Here is a 15,739-nt window from a genome sequence, read left to right as displayed (position 1 = left end):
ATATCCCGGAAAGGTTTACTCGCAGTAAACCTTTCCGGCAACCTGTAGCAGTGTCCCCTTCTCGGCGCGTGCGCACAGTGCAAGAAGAAGCCGATGCCAGCAGTCCGCAACGGCGCATCAGGCTGAGCCTGTGCGCACGCGCGGGATCTCAAAGCGGGAGGAGGGGGAGAGAGGCGGCGCTGGGCACGAACGGCGATGCGTGCGGCCGGGCACCATGCATCCACAGACCTCCCCTGCTTGGGCACCTTAATTCAGTGATTGACAGGTTAGTAAAACCAGTTTTTCCGCAGAATAAAGCCACAAATAGCTTTTATAAGGCCACCTTAGAAATCCGAATGCCGCCCTGGACATGAGCAGATGTTCAGCTCACAGGGCTTCTAGGTGGTGACAGAATCCCTTTAATCATATACAGGGTAATGAGCCCCGTCCTCCACACCATAGAGCACAGTGTGCAGATACTGCAGATGTCTGGAAAATGTCATAAAAAGTTCGTGAAAGAAAAAAAAAAATAAGAAAACCTCCCTGAAATGAGTTTTTGCAGGTTTCGATGTCTGGAAAAGGGAAGTGAACTGTCCCCTCTTGGGCTATGTTCACATATGGTGCCCAGAAACCGCCTCCCACCGTTTTCATGGGGTTGATGCGGCACCGCGCCAGGAATACCGATGTGGATACCGCAAGGGTCTGAAGCAGGCCTGCAGGAAAACCCACTGCAGAAACCGCAACCAGGACAAGATCCTCAGTGTGAACCTACCCCTAGGAGAGGTCCGGGGCTAGCCCTTGGATTTCTGGGGTCTGCACACAGCATATCAGAGTGTGAAGGTGCGGAGATGTCCGCCTGTCGGGGGGAATATCGCAGCGCGGTGCTCGGCTGTCGGGACACGTGCACACAGTGCAGGAATGGCGTGTACAGCGCCGAGTGTACAGTGGGAGCAGCCCCCGTCTTCCCACCCCCTGTAGAAGGAGGGGAATGGCGGAGGGGAGTGCCCGAGCGGCGCGGGGAGGCGGAGGGCCCGCTCTGGATGCGCACTCTCACGGATGCTTGCTGCAGGATTGGCCCGGCGGCTCCGGAGCGCTTCCCGCTGTGTGCTCGGGTGGACGGGGCTTTTCTCGGCTGATTCTTCCATCTGGATCTGGAATCCAGCGCGGGTCACCATGCGGCTCTCCCGGGAGACTGCCCCGGCCGTGCCCAGGCAGCTTGTGATCGGTGCCCGGTGAGAGGAGGACAATGAGCGGCGAGCAGGAGCCAGAGTGAGTGTGCCACCTGTGCGGTGCCATGTACAGGACTGTGTGCCACCTGTGTGGTGCCATGTACAGGACTGTGTGCCACCTGTGTGGTGCCATGTACAGGACTGTGTGCCACCTGTGTGGTGCCATGTACAGGACTGTGTGCCACCTGTGTGGTGCCATGTACAGAACTGTGTGCCACCTGTGTGGTGCTATGTACAGGACTGTGTGCCACCTGTGTGGTGCTATGTACAGGACTGTGTGCCACCTGTGTGGTGCCATGTACAGGACTGTGTGCCACCTGTGTAGTGCCATGTACAGGACTGTGTGCCACCTGTGTAGTGCTATGTGCAGGAGAGTGTGCCACCTGTGTAGTGCTATGTGCAGGAGAGAGTGCCACCCTGTGTAGTGCTTTGTGCAGGAGCAAGAGTTACTGTGCCACCTGTGCAGTGCCATGTACAGGCCTGTGTGCCACCTGTGCAGTGCCATGTACAGGCCTGTGTGCCACATGTGCAGTGCCATGTACAGGCCTGTGTGCCACCTGTGCAGTGCCATGTACAGGCCTGTGTGCCACCATGTAGTGCTATGCACAGTACTTTGTGCCACCTGTGTAGTGCCATGTACAGAACTGTGTTACCACCTGTGTAGTACTTATGTGCAGGAGAGTGTGCCACCTGTGTAGTGCTATGTGCAGGAGCAAGAATGAGTGTGCCATCTGTGTAGAGCTATGTACATGACTGTGCGCCACCCTGTGTAGTGCTATGTGCAGGAGTGTGTGCCACCCTGTGTAGTGCTATGTGCAGGAGTGTGTGCCACCCTGTGTAGTGCTATGTACATGACTGTGTGCCACCCTGTGTAGTGCTATGTGCAGGAGTGTGTACCACCCTGTGTAGTGCTATGTGCAGGAGTGTGTGCCACCTGTATAATGCTTTGTGCAGGAGTGTGTGCCACCTGTATAATGCTTTGTGCAGGAGAGAGTGGGCCCTGTATACTTGTGTGTGCCCTCTGTCTAGTGCTATGGGCAGGAGTTTGTGCCACCCTGTGTAGTGCTATGTACAGGAGTTTTTGCCCATAGCATGTGTCATTACATGTCCCCATACACTTTTCTGCCCTGTGACGAGTGGATCATGTGTCATTATATTTCCCCATACACTATACTGCCCTGTGATATGTGCGTCATGTGCCATTACATATCCCCATACATTATACTGCCCTGTGGTGTGCCATTACATATCCCTATACATTATACTGCCCTGTGGTGTGCCATTACATATCCCCATACATTATACTGCCCTGTTGTGTGTCATTACATGTCCCCATACACTCACTATACTGCCCTGTTGTGTGCCATTACACTATACTGCCCTGTTGTGTGTCATTACATGTCCCCATACACTCACTATACTGCCCTGTTGTGTGCCATTACACTATACTGCCCTGTTGTGTGCCATTACACTATACTGCCCTGTGGTGTGTCATTACATGTCCCCATACACTCACTATACTGCCCTGTTGTGTGCCATTACACTATACTGCCCTGTTGTGTGCCATTACACTATACTGCCCTGTTGTGTGCCATTACATGTCCCCATACATTATACTGCCCTGTTGTGTGCCATTACATGTCCCCATACACTCACTATACTGCCCTGTTGTGTGCCATTACACTATACTGCCCTGTGGTGTGTCATTACATGTCCCCATACACTATACTGCCCTGTGGTGTGTCATTACATGTCCCCATACATTATACTGCCCTGTTGTGTGCCATTACATGTCCCCATACACTATACTGCCCTGTGGTGTGCCATTACACTATACTGCCCTGTGGTGTATGCATTATGTGTCATTGCATGCCCCACACAGGACCAAGGGTATCCTTATAAAGCCTCATTCATCCATATGTGTACAGTGGATTGGATATAGAGAATTTTGGTGGCATTTGGGCAGTATCCTACCTGATGTGACATCACATGACTTGTGGTGCCCATAGGCACAACGATTCGACTGCAAAGTTTGCAAACCTTCCGATATCAGAACATAATAAACGTCTAAACATGGCTTCCTTCCGATTTCACCTTTACTTTGCCCTAAATGGGAAGTGCAATGAAAACGCCCAGGAACAGGGGCAGACTGGCCATAGACTCTACAGGGTAATTTCCCAGGGGGCTGCCGGAGCCCTCCTTACATTTTCGGCCAGGTACATAACAATCTGATGCTCTCAGCAGTAATGAATGCTAGGAGCATCAGGTGCTTGGCTGGTGGCCACAGGTGCCCTCATGAATTCAAGTCTTCAGGATGGTGATAGAGTTGAACACTGCAGCATGGGAGGCAGTATATTGTGCTGCACTGTGGTATGTGGTTCTGCTGGGGCAGTATATTGTGCTGCACTGTGGTATGTGGTTCTGCTGGGGCAGTATATTGTGCTGCACTGTGGTATGCGGTTCTGCTGGGGCAGTATATTGTGCTGCACTGTGGTATGCGGTTCTGCTGGGGCAGTATATTGTGCTGCACTGTGGTATGCGGTTCTGCTGGGGCAGTATATTGTGCTGCACTGTGGTATGCGGTTCTGCTGGGGCAGTATATTGTGCTAAACTGTGGTATGCGGTTCTGCTGGGGCAGTATATTGTGCTGCACTGTGGTATGTGGTTCTGCCGGGGCAGTATATTGTGCTGCACTGTGGTATGCGGTTCTGCTGGGGCAGTATATTGTGCTGCACTGTGGTATGTGGTTCTGCTGGGGCAGTATATTGTGCTGCACTGTGGTATGCGGTTCTGCTGGGGCAGTATATTGTGCTGCACTGTGGTATGCGGTTCTGCTGGGGCAGTATATTGTGCTGCACTGTGGTATGTGGTTCTGCCGGGGCAGTATATTGTGCTGCACTGTGGTATGTGGTTCTGCTGGGGCAGTATATTGTGCTGCACTGTGGTATGTGGTTCTGCTGGGGCAGTATATTGTGCTGCACTGTGGTATGTGGTTCTGCTGGGGCAGTATATTGTGCTGCACTGTGGTATGCGGTTCTGCTGGGGCAGTATATTGTGCTGCACTGTGGTATGCGGTTCTGCTGGGGCAGTATATTGTGCTGCACTGTGGTATGCGGTTCTGCTGGGGCAGTATATTGTGCTGCACTGTGGTATGCGGTTCTGCTGGGGCAGTATATTGTGCTAAACTGTGGTATGCGGTTCTGCTGGGGCAGTATATTGTGCTGCACTGTGGTATGTGGTTCTGCCGGGGCAGTATATTGTGCTGCACTGTGGTATGTGGTTCTGCTGGGGCAGTATATTGTGCTGCACTGTGGTATGCGGTTCTGCTGGGGCAGTATATTGTGCTGCACTGTGGTATGCGGTTCTGCTGGGGCAGTATATTGTGCTGCACTGTGGTATGCGGTTCTGCTGGGGCAGTATATTGTGCTGCACTGTGGTATGCGGTTCTGCTGGGGCAGTATATTGTGCTGCACTGTGGTATGCGGTTCTGCTGGGGCAGTATATTGTGCTGCACTGTGGTATGTGGTTCTGCTGGGGCAGTATATTGTGCTGCACTGTGGTATGTGGTTCTGCTGGGGCAGTATATTGTGCTGCACTGTGGTATGCGGTTCTGCTGGGGCAGTATATTGTGCTGCACTGTGGTATGCGGTTCTGCTGGGGCAGTATATTGTGCTGCACTGTGGTATGCGGTTCTGCTGGGGCAGTATATTGTGCTGCACTGTGGTATGTGGTTCTGCTGGGGCAGTATATTGTGCTGCACTGTGGTATGTGGTTCTGCTGGGGCAGTATATTGTGCTGCACTGTGGTATGTGGTTCTGCTGGGGCAGTATATTGTGCTGCACTGTGGTATGCGGTTCTGCTGGGGCAGTATATTGTGCTGCACTGTGGTATGCGGTTCTGCTGGGGCAGTATATTGTGCTGCACTGTGGTATGCGGTTCTGCTGGGGCAGTATATTGTGCTGCACTGTGGTATGCGGTTCTGCTGGGGCAGTATATTGTGCTAAACTGTGGTATGCGGTTCTGCTGGGGCAGTATATTGTGCTGCACTGTGGTATGCGGTTCTGCTGGGGCAGTATATTGTGCTGCACTGTGGTATGCGGTTCTGCTGGGGCAGTATATTGTGCTGCACTGTGGTATGCGGTTCTGCTGGGGCAGTATATTGTGCTGCACTGTGGTATGCGGTTCTGCTGGGGCAGTATATTGTGCTGCACTGTGGTATGTGGTTCTGCTGGGGCAGTATATTGTGCTGCACTGTGGTATGCGGTTCTGCTGGGGCAGTATATTGTGCTGCACTGTGGTATGCGGTTCTGCTGGGGCAGTATATTGTGCTAAACTGTGGTATGCGGTTCTGCTGGGGCAGTATATTGTGCTGCACTGTGGTATGCGGTTCTGCTGGGGCAGTATATTGTGCTGCACTGTGGTATGCGGTTCTGCTGGGGCAGTATATTGTGCTGCACTGTGGTATGCGGTTCTGCTGGGGCAGTATATTGTGCTGCACTGTGGTATGCGGTTCTGCTGGGGCAGTATATTGTGCTGCACTGTGGTATGTGGTTCTGCTGGGGCAGTATATTGTGCTGCACTGTGGTATGTGGTTCTGCTGGGGCAGTATTTTGTGCTGCACTGTAATGTTTGGTTCTGCTGGGGCAGTATATTGTGCTGCACTGTAGTGTTTGGTCCTGCTGGGGTGTGTGTGTGTGTGTGTATATATATAATTTGAGTGCTTCCTTTTTATTTCCATATATTGCAGATATATCGTTTTACCTTCCTTGTTTTCTGTGTGTATATATAGATTTTACAAGTGTAACCCTATGACTGTCCTCCATCTACTGGACTCTCATTACTTACTAATGTCTGTCTATCTGCCAGAGATTATTTCGGTACATGCAGGATATTCATAAGATTATACTTTCTTTTGTATTTTCCTGCACATTTCTACTTCTATGGTATGTTATAGATATGCACTATGTGTGACCCAGCAGGTGATGATGAATGTGCCTCTGAGGTCTTCATTCATGTACATGGCTGCATACATGTTCTCTGTGGCGTGTTGCTGGGTGACTCATCCAGTCCTTTCTCATGCGGAGTAGTGATTGGTCCCGCTGCTAATGCCAGGGGCCCATCTGCCTCCTGTCTCTTTCATATTCTGTGCTGTTCTCATACATATGATGCGCTGACCTGTAGCCCGCGGTGACGCCTCCATGTACATGTGCTACTTGTGAGGAGACGGCTTCTATTATATAATGACAGGAGTAACGTGTAATAATACTTCAGGTGTGTTGCACGGATCCGTATGTACGTGCTCCTCCAGCTCCGTGTGGCATTGTGGGGACAGATTTACAACGCAGAGCGTCGGTCGTGACTTTCCAGTTTTAGGCATAATGCGTACGTTGGAGGCTTCCTTCATGTGCCCTGGTCCATGGCGGCTTCCTATATGTGGCGTGTGTATTTCCTCTCCCCCTGTGGTGACACCTCTCTCCACCGTCTCTGTGTATTCAGTTCCTTCAGCCGCCATGTTGTGCTACTGTTTTGTGAATTGCCCTCATTTGCATAGCAGGATCTCATTCATAAAATGCTTGGTGACAGTGTCACCTTTACTCGCTCTGCCTGGGCGAAGGGGCGCCGCGACAGACAATTAAGAAGCAAGATGAGGCCTATTTAAAAAGTGAAAAAACAGGGAAGCGTGCAAACGTGTGTGGGGGAGGCGAGGGGGAAGTGTGAGCCCTGAATAGATGTGGGAAGCACTGCTGTGCTGGACTACTTCAGCACACGTACACTCTCTGCTCTGCCGTGTGCGGTGTAGTCGGTGACTACTTGCCACATTGGTAATCTCCATCGCTAGAAGGACTGGAAGAAAATAACTTCATATATTTATTTTTTTTATCAATCACTCCTTCCCTCTCCTTGTTCCTTTCTTTTTTTTTTTACTTTTCTCCCCCACCGCCTCCTCCTTCCTCTTGTCTTCTCCTCCTTCCTGGCCTCTCCCTCCGCACTCCCCTCCCTGTCTTGTTGACACAGCTATGTGGGAAATAATATCCGAGCAGAGGGAGGCTGTGGCATCACGTGATGTCCTCCTCCTCCTCATCCTCCATTCATAAAATACCTGTGTCCATTCACACTGCGGTAGCCGTGTCACATAGGTTGTGCCATGATGAGACACCTGCAGGAGGGTAGTCTTGCGTGTACGTGTTCCTGGGTGTGTTTCCCGTATTTACGTTCACTTGTATTAGGTGGCGGAGGAGGCCATGACAAATATATGGGCTTGTTCTCTATTTTCCAGGACAGATGCATGTAAACACAGGCCGTGTACTCAGGCTGGGTGTACAGCCATCGTCTCATTATTTTATTTTTTTATTGTATATGATGGTGTGTGAAATGTTTTGTGGTAGATTTTTGTGTGTGATACATGTCCGTTATAAGGGAGCATTCCCATGACCGTATCCGTTTTGCAGTCCGCAAATTGCACGTCCCTCCCTTTCTTAGAAATGTCTATTCTTGGCCGCAAAGTGGACAAAAATAGGACATGTTCTATTTTTTTTATTTTGTGGAGGCGCAGCGCAACTGACGTACGGATGCAGACTTTTGCGGCCACATTGAAATGTGCATCGGATGCAGACCAAAAATACAATTGTGTGAATGGGGCCTAAAATTGATGGGCGTGTAAGAACCATGACAAGAGAAACCATGTCAGATTATTTCCGGTCATAAGTATTGGCAATTGAATACCGTCCCTACCAGGCATTTTACATGTTGCTATATATGACCAAGGCGGTAAGATTGCACAAAAATCTCATGTAAGCCACATCGCAAAGGTCTTATTCATGTTTGTTCAGGAGCCATTTTCTTCTCTATATAGAATACCTACTCTTTTGGGCCGCTTCTAGCCTGGATACAAGATGAGATACAGTTGAGCATGGAGACATATAGGTTCTGTATGGTATCCTGCGGCACATTGCCCCTCAGATGTTTCAGCTGGGCCTGTATATTATAAATGGTCACTTGGCGATAAATCTGGCAACCGGGCACGCCAGGGGAATTGATGTAATCTGGCAGTGACATTCCTGGGAAACCCTTGCTGTGTGTGGTCAGTTGGAAGCCCTGCCATGAGAGGCAACACATGTGGCCGAACGATGTCCTGCACGTATAGCTGAGCTGTTAGTGTCCCTCATATCACTACTAGGGGTGACCGACTGTTGTATGTGATGGCTCCCCTGATCCTCACACCAGAAGTTGGTCAGTGTGTCCCTCCTTAGCAAAGGTAGGATTGAAGAGCTCACCACGAGGCCTCCATACTCCATGCAGACAGTCGTCAGATCCCAAACAGAATTTGGACTCATCGCTAAAGGTGATATGGTTCCAGTCCATAGCAGTCCAGGTTTCTTGTTCACAACACCACTGCAAATGGAGGTGACGGTGGAAGGCTGTCAATGGCAGGACACGTAATGGGCGCCGTGACACCAAATTTCCTTGTGCTAAACGCCTAGAAATGGTCTGGGCAGTGATGAGTCTGTAATGGAGTGCTTGTTTTTGTTGGCAGATCAGTCAATCCTCTCTACTGGTGGTCTGTCTGGACCGTCCAGAGCCTGTTCGTTGTGACCTGACCACTGTTCCTAATAGTTAGATAGTAACAGCCTACAGATGGTGGGCCATTCGTCGAAACGAGCATCGTTCTTCTCTCAGTCAATTGATTGATCCGCTCTCAAGCTGGGCAAATGTCTGAGTTCATCACAAAGGCATATCTAGCAGTCAACAGTACCCAAAAGTAGTAGGATTTTTTGGCAGCAGGGGAAGTACTTTTTCGCCTTCTTGTGGCAAGACCCAGTGTCTAATCAGACCACGCCTGTAATCATGTACATATCTGCCTGAGACATAACTGCATGCCGAGTTTTGCAGCAATCTGATATAAAACAGATAAGTTTCTGAGGTATACATCTAACAGGCACATGGTTATATTGACCAGACCTACGCCAAAATAGTAGAAATTGCATATATATCCATACTCTAATATACCATGTGACTGTGACAAAATGTCTTACATGAAGCTGTTGCCGTTGTAATGTTATTATTATGGGTGATGGATTCACTTTTTCCCTCCTTCAAAGGGCTTCTGTCAACCCACTAAACAGTTTTTTTTTTTTTTTCGTTACTTATAATCCCTATACTGCGATTTATGCATACCCACTGTAAATAATCATTTTGGTTCAGCAGATTATGTTAAAAACGTACTTTTAAAATATCCAAATTACCTTGCTACCAGCAAGTAGTGCGGCTACTTGCTGGTAGCAGCCGCATCCTCCTATCCTAAAGACGCCCCCTCCGCATGTTGATTGACAGGGCCAGCGGACGGGATCTTTCTCTGCTGGCCCTGTTTGCATTCAAAATCTGGCGCCTGCGCCGTACCTGTCTTCAGTCGGCGCAGGCGCACTGAGAGGCGGACACTCGCTCGGCCGCTCCATCCTCAATGCGCCCGCGCCTATGACGTCACATCTACACCCGGCGCAGGCGCATTGAGGATGGAGCGGCCGAGCGAGCGTCCGCCTCTCAGTGCGCCTGCGCCGACTGAAGACAGGTACGGCACAGGCGCCAGATTTTGAATGCAAACAAGGCCAGCAGAGAAAGATCCCGTCCGCTGGCCCTGTCAATCAACATGCGCAGGGGGCGTCTTTAGGAAAGGAGGATGCGGCTGCTACCAGCAAGTAGCCGCCCTACTTGCTGGTAGACAGGTAATTTGCATATTATAAAAGTACGTTTTTAACATAATCTGCTGAACCAAAATGATTAATTACAGTATGTATGCATAAATCGCAGTATAGGGATTATAAGTAACCCAAAAAAAAACAAAACTGTTTAGTGGGGTGACAGAAGCCCTTTAATTGATACCCACCCACTAAACCTATATGTTTAATTTACTAAACTCTGGAGCGGGTGGCCTCAGGCTGCTTGGAGTCTTAGGCTGGGTTCACACTTGAGCGTTTTACAGCGAGTTTGAACGCGCTGTAAAACGCTCAACACATGAAAACCAATGCTTCCCTATGGCCCTGGTTCTCACTTGAGCGTTTTACAGCGCGTTTGAACGCGCTGAAAAACGCCCTACGCTCAAACAAGTTCTTGAGCTTCTTTGGGGCGTTTTGACGCGCGTTTGTGGCCATAGGACACTGCAGTCAATCACACAAACGCGCGTTTACTATTGCAAAAAACGCGCATAAAAACGCGCGACAAAAACGCGCGTTAAACGCGCATATCAAATACGCTCAGGTCTGAACCCAGCCTTAAGGTGGCCGTAGACTTTAGTCTAAAGTGGATCCAAAGAAGTTGGCCGAGTTTAATATTTTTGCCCAATAGTCGGACAAAAGATATTTCTTTGGAAGCGCTATACACATTTTAGTCCATATTGGCCGTTACAGTTGTTCATACTGACCATACATGTTCAAGGAAAATGGACCATGGATGAAAGATCTTTCCGGGAACGTTCTTTCAAATAAGGATCTTTCGTCTAGTTGTCTGGCAGAAATCTGCCAATTTCTTTTCAGACAATTCTAGTCATCGGTCGGGTAAAATAATCGCTCATAGTTTAATTTCTCTTGATGAATAATTATTTTGCTTGAGATCATCCATCCAACTTTAGACTAATGTTTATGGCCACCCTTTACAGCAGCTGAAGAATCACAGGTTGCAATGTAGAGAGAACCCCAGCACTCTCTTAAATCTTTTTCAAATCGCCGTACACAATTTTGTGTGTTTCCTGCCTATAAGGAAGCGTTGAACGGGATTATGTGAGTGTTGGGGTTCTCTCTATATTCTTAGGTGTGCAAATTCCTTTCCACATGGACTACGGCTTGGACTGCTGACCACATTGTGGACTGTGAAGTCACAGGTTGCAGACAACTGCTCTAGAGCTCTGTAGGTTTTCAAGTTATAATTTTGCTAGTTCCGGAACACGTTGAAAATGACCAATTAATAATTTACCAGCATTTTCGCCATTATTTAACCTCGTTGTATGTTATGGCCAAGGGGGTTGAAAGATAAAACCATGTTTTATGTAAGGGGGATCAAAGGTTCTGAAGAAAAAATTACTTTTCAATGTAAAGCTTTATCCTTCTCCCCTCTGTTAACCCAACCTTCAAAGAAGAGTCTACTCTTGTTGTTTTTAGGTGATTCTGGACAGTTGACAATTCCGGAAAATGTTAGGTTTGTGCAAGGAAGCTGGTCGTCCTCTGATATTTAATCATATTTCATCAAGTTGGTTAGGTTGGTTGTCTTTTCCAGCCTGTATCTTTGGACACATCTGGAGACTTTGGCTGTGAGATGTCTGGGCCGTTTATGCCATCTGGCAAACCACATGTGTTCTCTGGTTTCCTGGGCCAAACATTCAGTACTTTTGTTTGACTTGTTTTACTACTACTCCACACAAATGCGTGATTACACCATTTATGAGCTTTAAAGAGCAGTGAACTTCTAGCCATGATGGAGATACTGGTTGGAGGCACTGGTTTTCCTGCCACTATCGGATCCTTGTAACCAGTAACTTAATCTTGCGTCTTAGGCATATATATATATATTTTTTTTTTTGCTTGAACACATGGGAAATGGAGCTTGAAGAATTCCAGGAACTGAGGAGAGGGGCTGTCAAAATCCTAACCTTTAAAATTACAAAGTGGCTTTTGAATTTGTTTGACTGACTCCTAACTTGATCATAATTGTTTCCACCCCGTTGCAAAAATGGCCGCCTCTAATCACGAATGACCCCGTAATGAGTAAAGGTGAGGCAGCTGTCTTAAGCAGTGCGATCTGGAGGCTAAGCAAAATATTTTGTCATTTACTTAAAGACCATTTCCCAACAAAAAGTCCTATACATGGATATAGTCAGAACCCATGTACAGCGCTAGGGGTTGCAAGTATTAGGAGAGGTGACTGGTCTTCTTCAAGCTAGCCATTCTGGTTAGATGTTTGTCGGTCAAACCCACTGACCGTCTTAAGTGTATGGGGAGATATCAGGGTAGATAAGGACCGGATGTTGGATTTTAACTGTCCGATCCTTTTGTTCTCTGGTAGATAAGCTGGCAGAGTAGTCTGGCAACATCTTCCTCCCATTTTCCTACTGAGAACATAGGGATGCTTTGCCAATTCGAGCATGCATGTGTTTGGTGAGATCAAGAGTGTCTGACAGCTCCTCTGCCCTCAGCTGGTGGGTTACCATTGTGAGCACTCGAAAATAGTACCCTTTATAGCATGTGATTGTAAGGGCCGCATTCACTCTGGGAGGATTTGCTGTGTTTATGACTCACTCCAGCCATATGTGCAGTGTTGGCGCGTGGGAATGTATGAATTACATTAGTGTTTTTTTTTTCCTTTTTACATGACAAAATGCTTTATTGTGGGTGTTTTTCTGAGGCCCACACTAGTTTTCTTTAGTATGTCTCTCTTCTTGATTTGCCCACAAAAATGCACCCTAAACCCAGCCGTGCACCCATAATATTATTCTGTGGAGGAAAGGGACTTAGGAGCTGGCGCCTGTGGCAGTGGCTTATCTCGAATATAACCAAAAGATTGGGTATGTTAAAATACAACATGTCCAACCTTTCCCTTGCCATCAGGTACAGTCGAGAGGCCCACATGCCCACCATATGGCGTGTACACAGACACGCAAAGGCTGCTGGGACATGTAGTGAGAAGGGCATGGGTGCTGCATGCTTGAGGGCAACCATACCACCTATCTTCCAGGAAAGAGCGGATTCTAAATAATAAATGAAATTGTTGATACCAGATATTGACTATAATGAGAAACCATGGAGGAGTTTTATCAAAACTGGCTTAGTTGCCCATAGCAACCAATGAGATTTCACCTTTCATTTTCCAAAGGAGCTCTGAAAAATGAAAGGTCGAATCTGATTGGTTGTCATGAGAAACTAAGTCAGTTCTCCTGTACGCCAGTTTTTCTATGTCGCAGTGCCCATGCCATGTGGATGTATAATATGGCAGTGTGGTTGAACTCTAGATGATAGCAGTCATGTTTGTTACCCCCGCCCATTGCTTATAGTGCTTTAATAAAAGTAACTCCGCTTCTGTCTCACTCTTGTTTGCGGCCAGACTGGTGTTTCAAGGCCCTGGGGAAATGGAGTATGCGTTTCAGCATTGTTTTGCAGGAAATGTGTTTTTCTCCATATTTGGTGATTATTTTCAGCTTTGGTTTGAATGTCTTGCATATCATGGTTTGTAGAAGACATTGACGTGATCCCTCAGAGAAACCATCTGAAGAGAATCTCCTTTCACCTCCTCACAATTCCGGCTGCCATTTTGGCGGCCGAGCGTGTAAACACACAGGTGTTCTTACCCCCTGATTGTGTAAATTTCTGATGACAATAAATGGCCGCCATGACAGTCAGTGGTCACCCAGCTTTCCCATCATGACCAATCGGCCTACTTATGAAAACTATATATGTCTGCCAGTATGGACCACTATGGGAGCTGGAGACTGTATGGGACGTAGGGGCGTTACTTCCCATTTAAATCTATCTACCAGTTAAAGGGATGTTGCTGAAAAAGCACTCCCACCTCTTCCTTTCTGGGTGTACACCGTAAAAAGTTGACATAAGACGACAACTCAAAGTGGGAGATTTATCAAAACTGGTGTAAAGGAAAACTGGCTTAGTTGCCCATAGCAACCAGATTCCACCTTTCATTTTTCAGAGCTCCTTTGGAAAATGAAAGGTGGAATCTGGTTGCTATAGGCAACTAAGCCAGTTTTCCTTTTGCACCAGTTTTTATAAATCCCCCTCCCCTAAGTCTTCTATTTACTGGAGATGATTTGGTTCAGTGGAAAAGCCCTTTAAAGCCATTCTGAGAATGTCAGCCTAGGCCGAAGTCTGGAGAGATTTCATTTCCTGTTTTCTTTCCCGTGGGTTTGCTGGTTGCACGACTTCCACCCTTGGGAAGTGCTGAGGGCTGGCTGAATGATGGCGGAGAGAGGAGGCAGCGAGCGCTGTGACTCAGTCGTCTCAGCCTGTGAGACATCCAGTTCCTGAAGACATAGCAGCTGCTGTGAGCGCGGCCTGGCTGCACGTGTGGGTGGATGTTCTCCCCATCTCATTACCGCTTCATATGTTACTGCTTGTGGGTCAGTCTTGATTCATCTAGATTTGCTCAGTTAACCCTACTGTTTCCAGATTGCTGGTCCTATGGCGGGCCTCGCAGCACAATGACAAGACAGTATAGCTGGTAAATACTATAAATGCTGTATGATTTGCTTTGATCCCGCACACAGCCGAGCTGTCCTGGTTTCCATTACCATGCAGACACTCATATCGTAATATCTCCATATGGATGGGGGAAACAACAGAATGGCATGTGATCAATTCATCCAGTTGGATCCTTGTCCCCCAGACCCAACAGAGGTTTGATCGTTAGAGGGGGGTCCCCTAACAGAAGTCTCCGGCCATTGTAAAAACACACGGATACGTTGACATATTTTATTTGTCGCTCTCTTTTTGCCCTGGACAAATCCTAGGAAGCCATTGTCCTTCATTCTCTTTTCAGCGTTGGTTTTCAGAGGAGTCCTCTGATATTGGTAGAAATGTTCATTTTAGCAGCTGGAGTATTCTGGTTAAGGGTACGTCTACACAGCAATTTTTGGGCACGGCATGTGTTGCGCCCGAGTATTGCAGTGTGGCAGGACTGCTATAGGAATGAATGGGGTTGCAGCATGACTCGCATGCCTGCTGAATTGTATTTACCATTCAAGTGATGCGGTCGCAGCAAACGTGCGAGTCACACGACATATGTCGCACCTAAAATTCGGTGTAGATGTACCCTTACGGTGCGACACTGGCACACAACATATATCGCACCTAAAATCCCATGCAGATGTACCCTTATGGAGCCTAAAACGTGCGAGTCATGCTGCGACCCCTTTCATTCCTATGGCTATACTGCTAATCTTTCGGTGCGACACTGACTGGCAACATGTCACGCCAAAAATCGCCATCCAGCTGTACCCTTAGGGTGCGACACTGGAAAAATGTCACGCCCAAAATCTCCATGTAGATGTACCCTTAGGGTGCGACACTGACGCACAACATAAATCGCACCTATAATCCCATGTAGATGTACATTTAGGGTGCGACACTGACGGAAAACATATATCGCACCTATAATCCCATGTAGATGTACCTTTAGGGTGCGACACTGACGCACAGCATATATCGCACCTATAATCCCATGTAGATGTACATTTAGGGTGCGACACTGACGGAAAACATATATCGCACCTATAATCCCATGTAGATGTACCTTTAGGGTGCGACACTGACGGAAAACATATCGCACCTATAAACCCTTGTAGATGTACCTTTAGGGTGCGTCACTGACGCACAACATATATCTCACCTATAAACCCTTGTAGATGTACCTTTAGGGTACGACACTAGCAGACAACATTTGTCGCACCTAAAATCCTGTGTAGATGTACCCTTACAGGGAGCCCAAAACGTGCGAGTCATGCTGCGACACTGACACGCAACATATGTCATGCCGAAAAT

The 15,739-nt window shown here is 48.0% G+C and overlaps 1 protein-coding gene across 1 annotated transcript in view; it reads left to right on the top strand.

Moving 5' to 3' along the window:
• Positions 1-985: 985 nt before the first annotated feature.
• SPRED1 (sprouty related EVH1 domain containing 1) overlaps positions 986-15,739 on the top strand; it is a 53,708-nt gene continuing 38,954 nt past the window's right edge. The window contains exon 1 of the mRNA XM_040412147.1: positions 986-1,248. Coding sequence (XP_040268081.1) covers positions 1,226-1,248 — 23 coding nt within the window. The 5' untranslated portion in view covers positions 986-1,225. The remainder of the gene's footprint in view (positions 1,249-15,739) is intronic.

The sequence above is a fragment of the Bufo bufo genome, chromosome 11 (assembly GCF_905171765.1).
Source record: "Bufo bufo chromosome 11, aBufBuf1.1, whole genome shotgun sequence".
NCBI classification, from domain to species: Eukaryota; Metazoa; Chordata; class Amphibia; order Anura; family Bufonidae; genus Bufo; species Bufo bufo.
The sequence above is the reverse complement of the archived record's forward strand: the minus strand, read 5'-3'. Positions and strand labels throughout refer to the sequence as shown.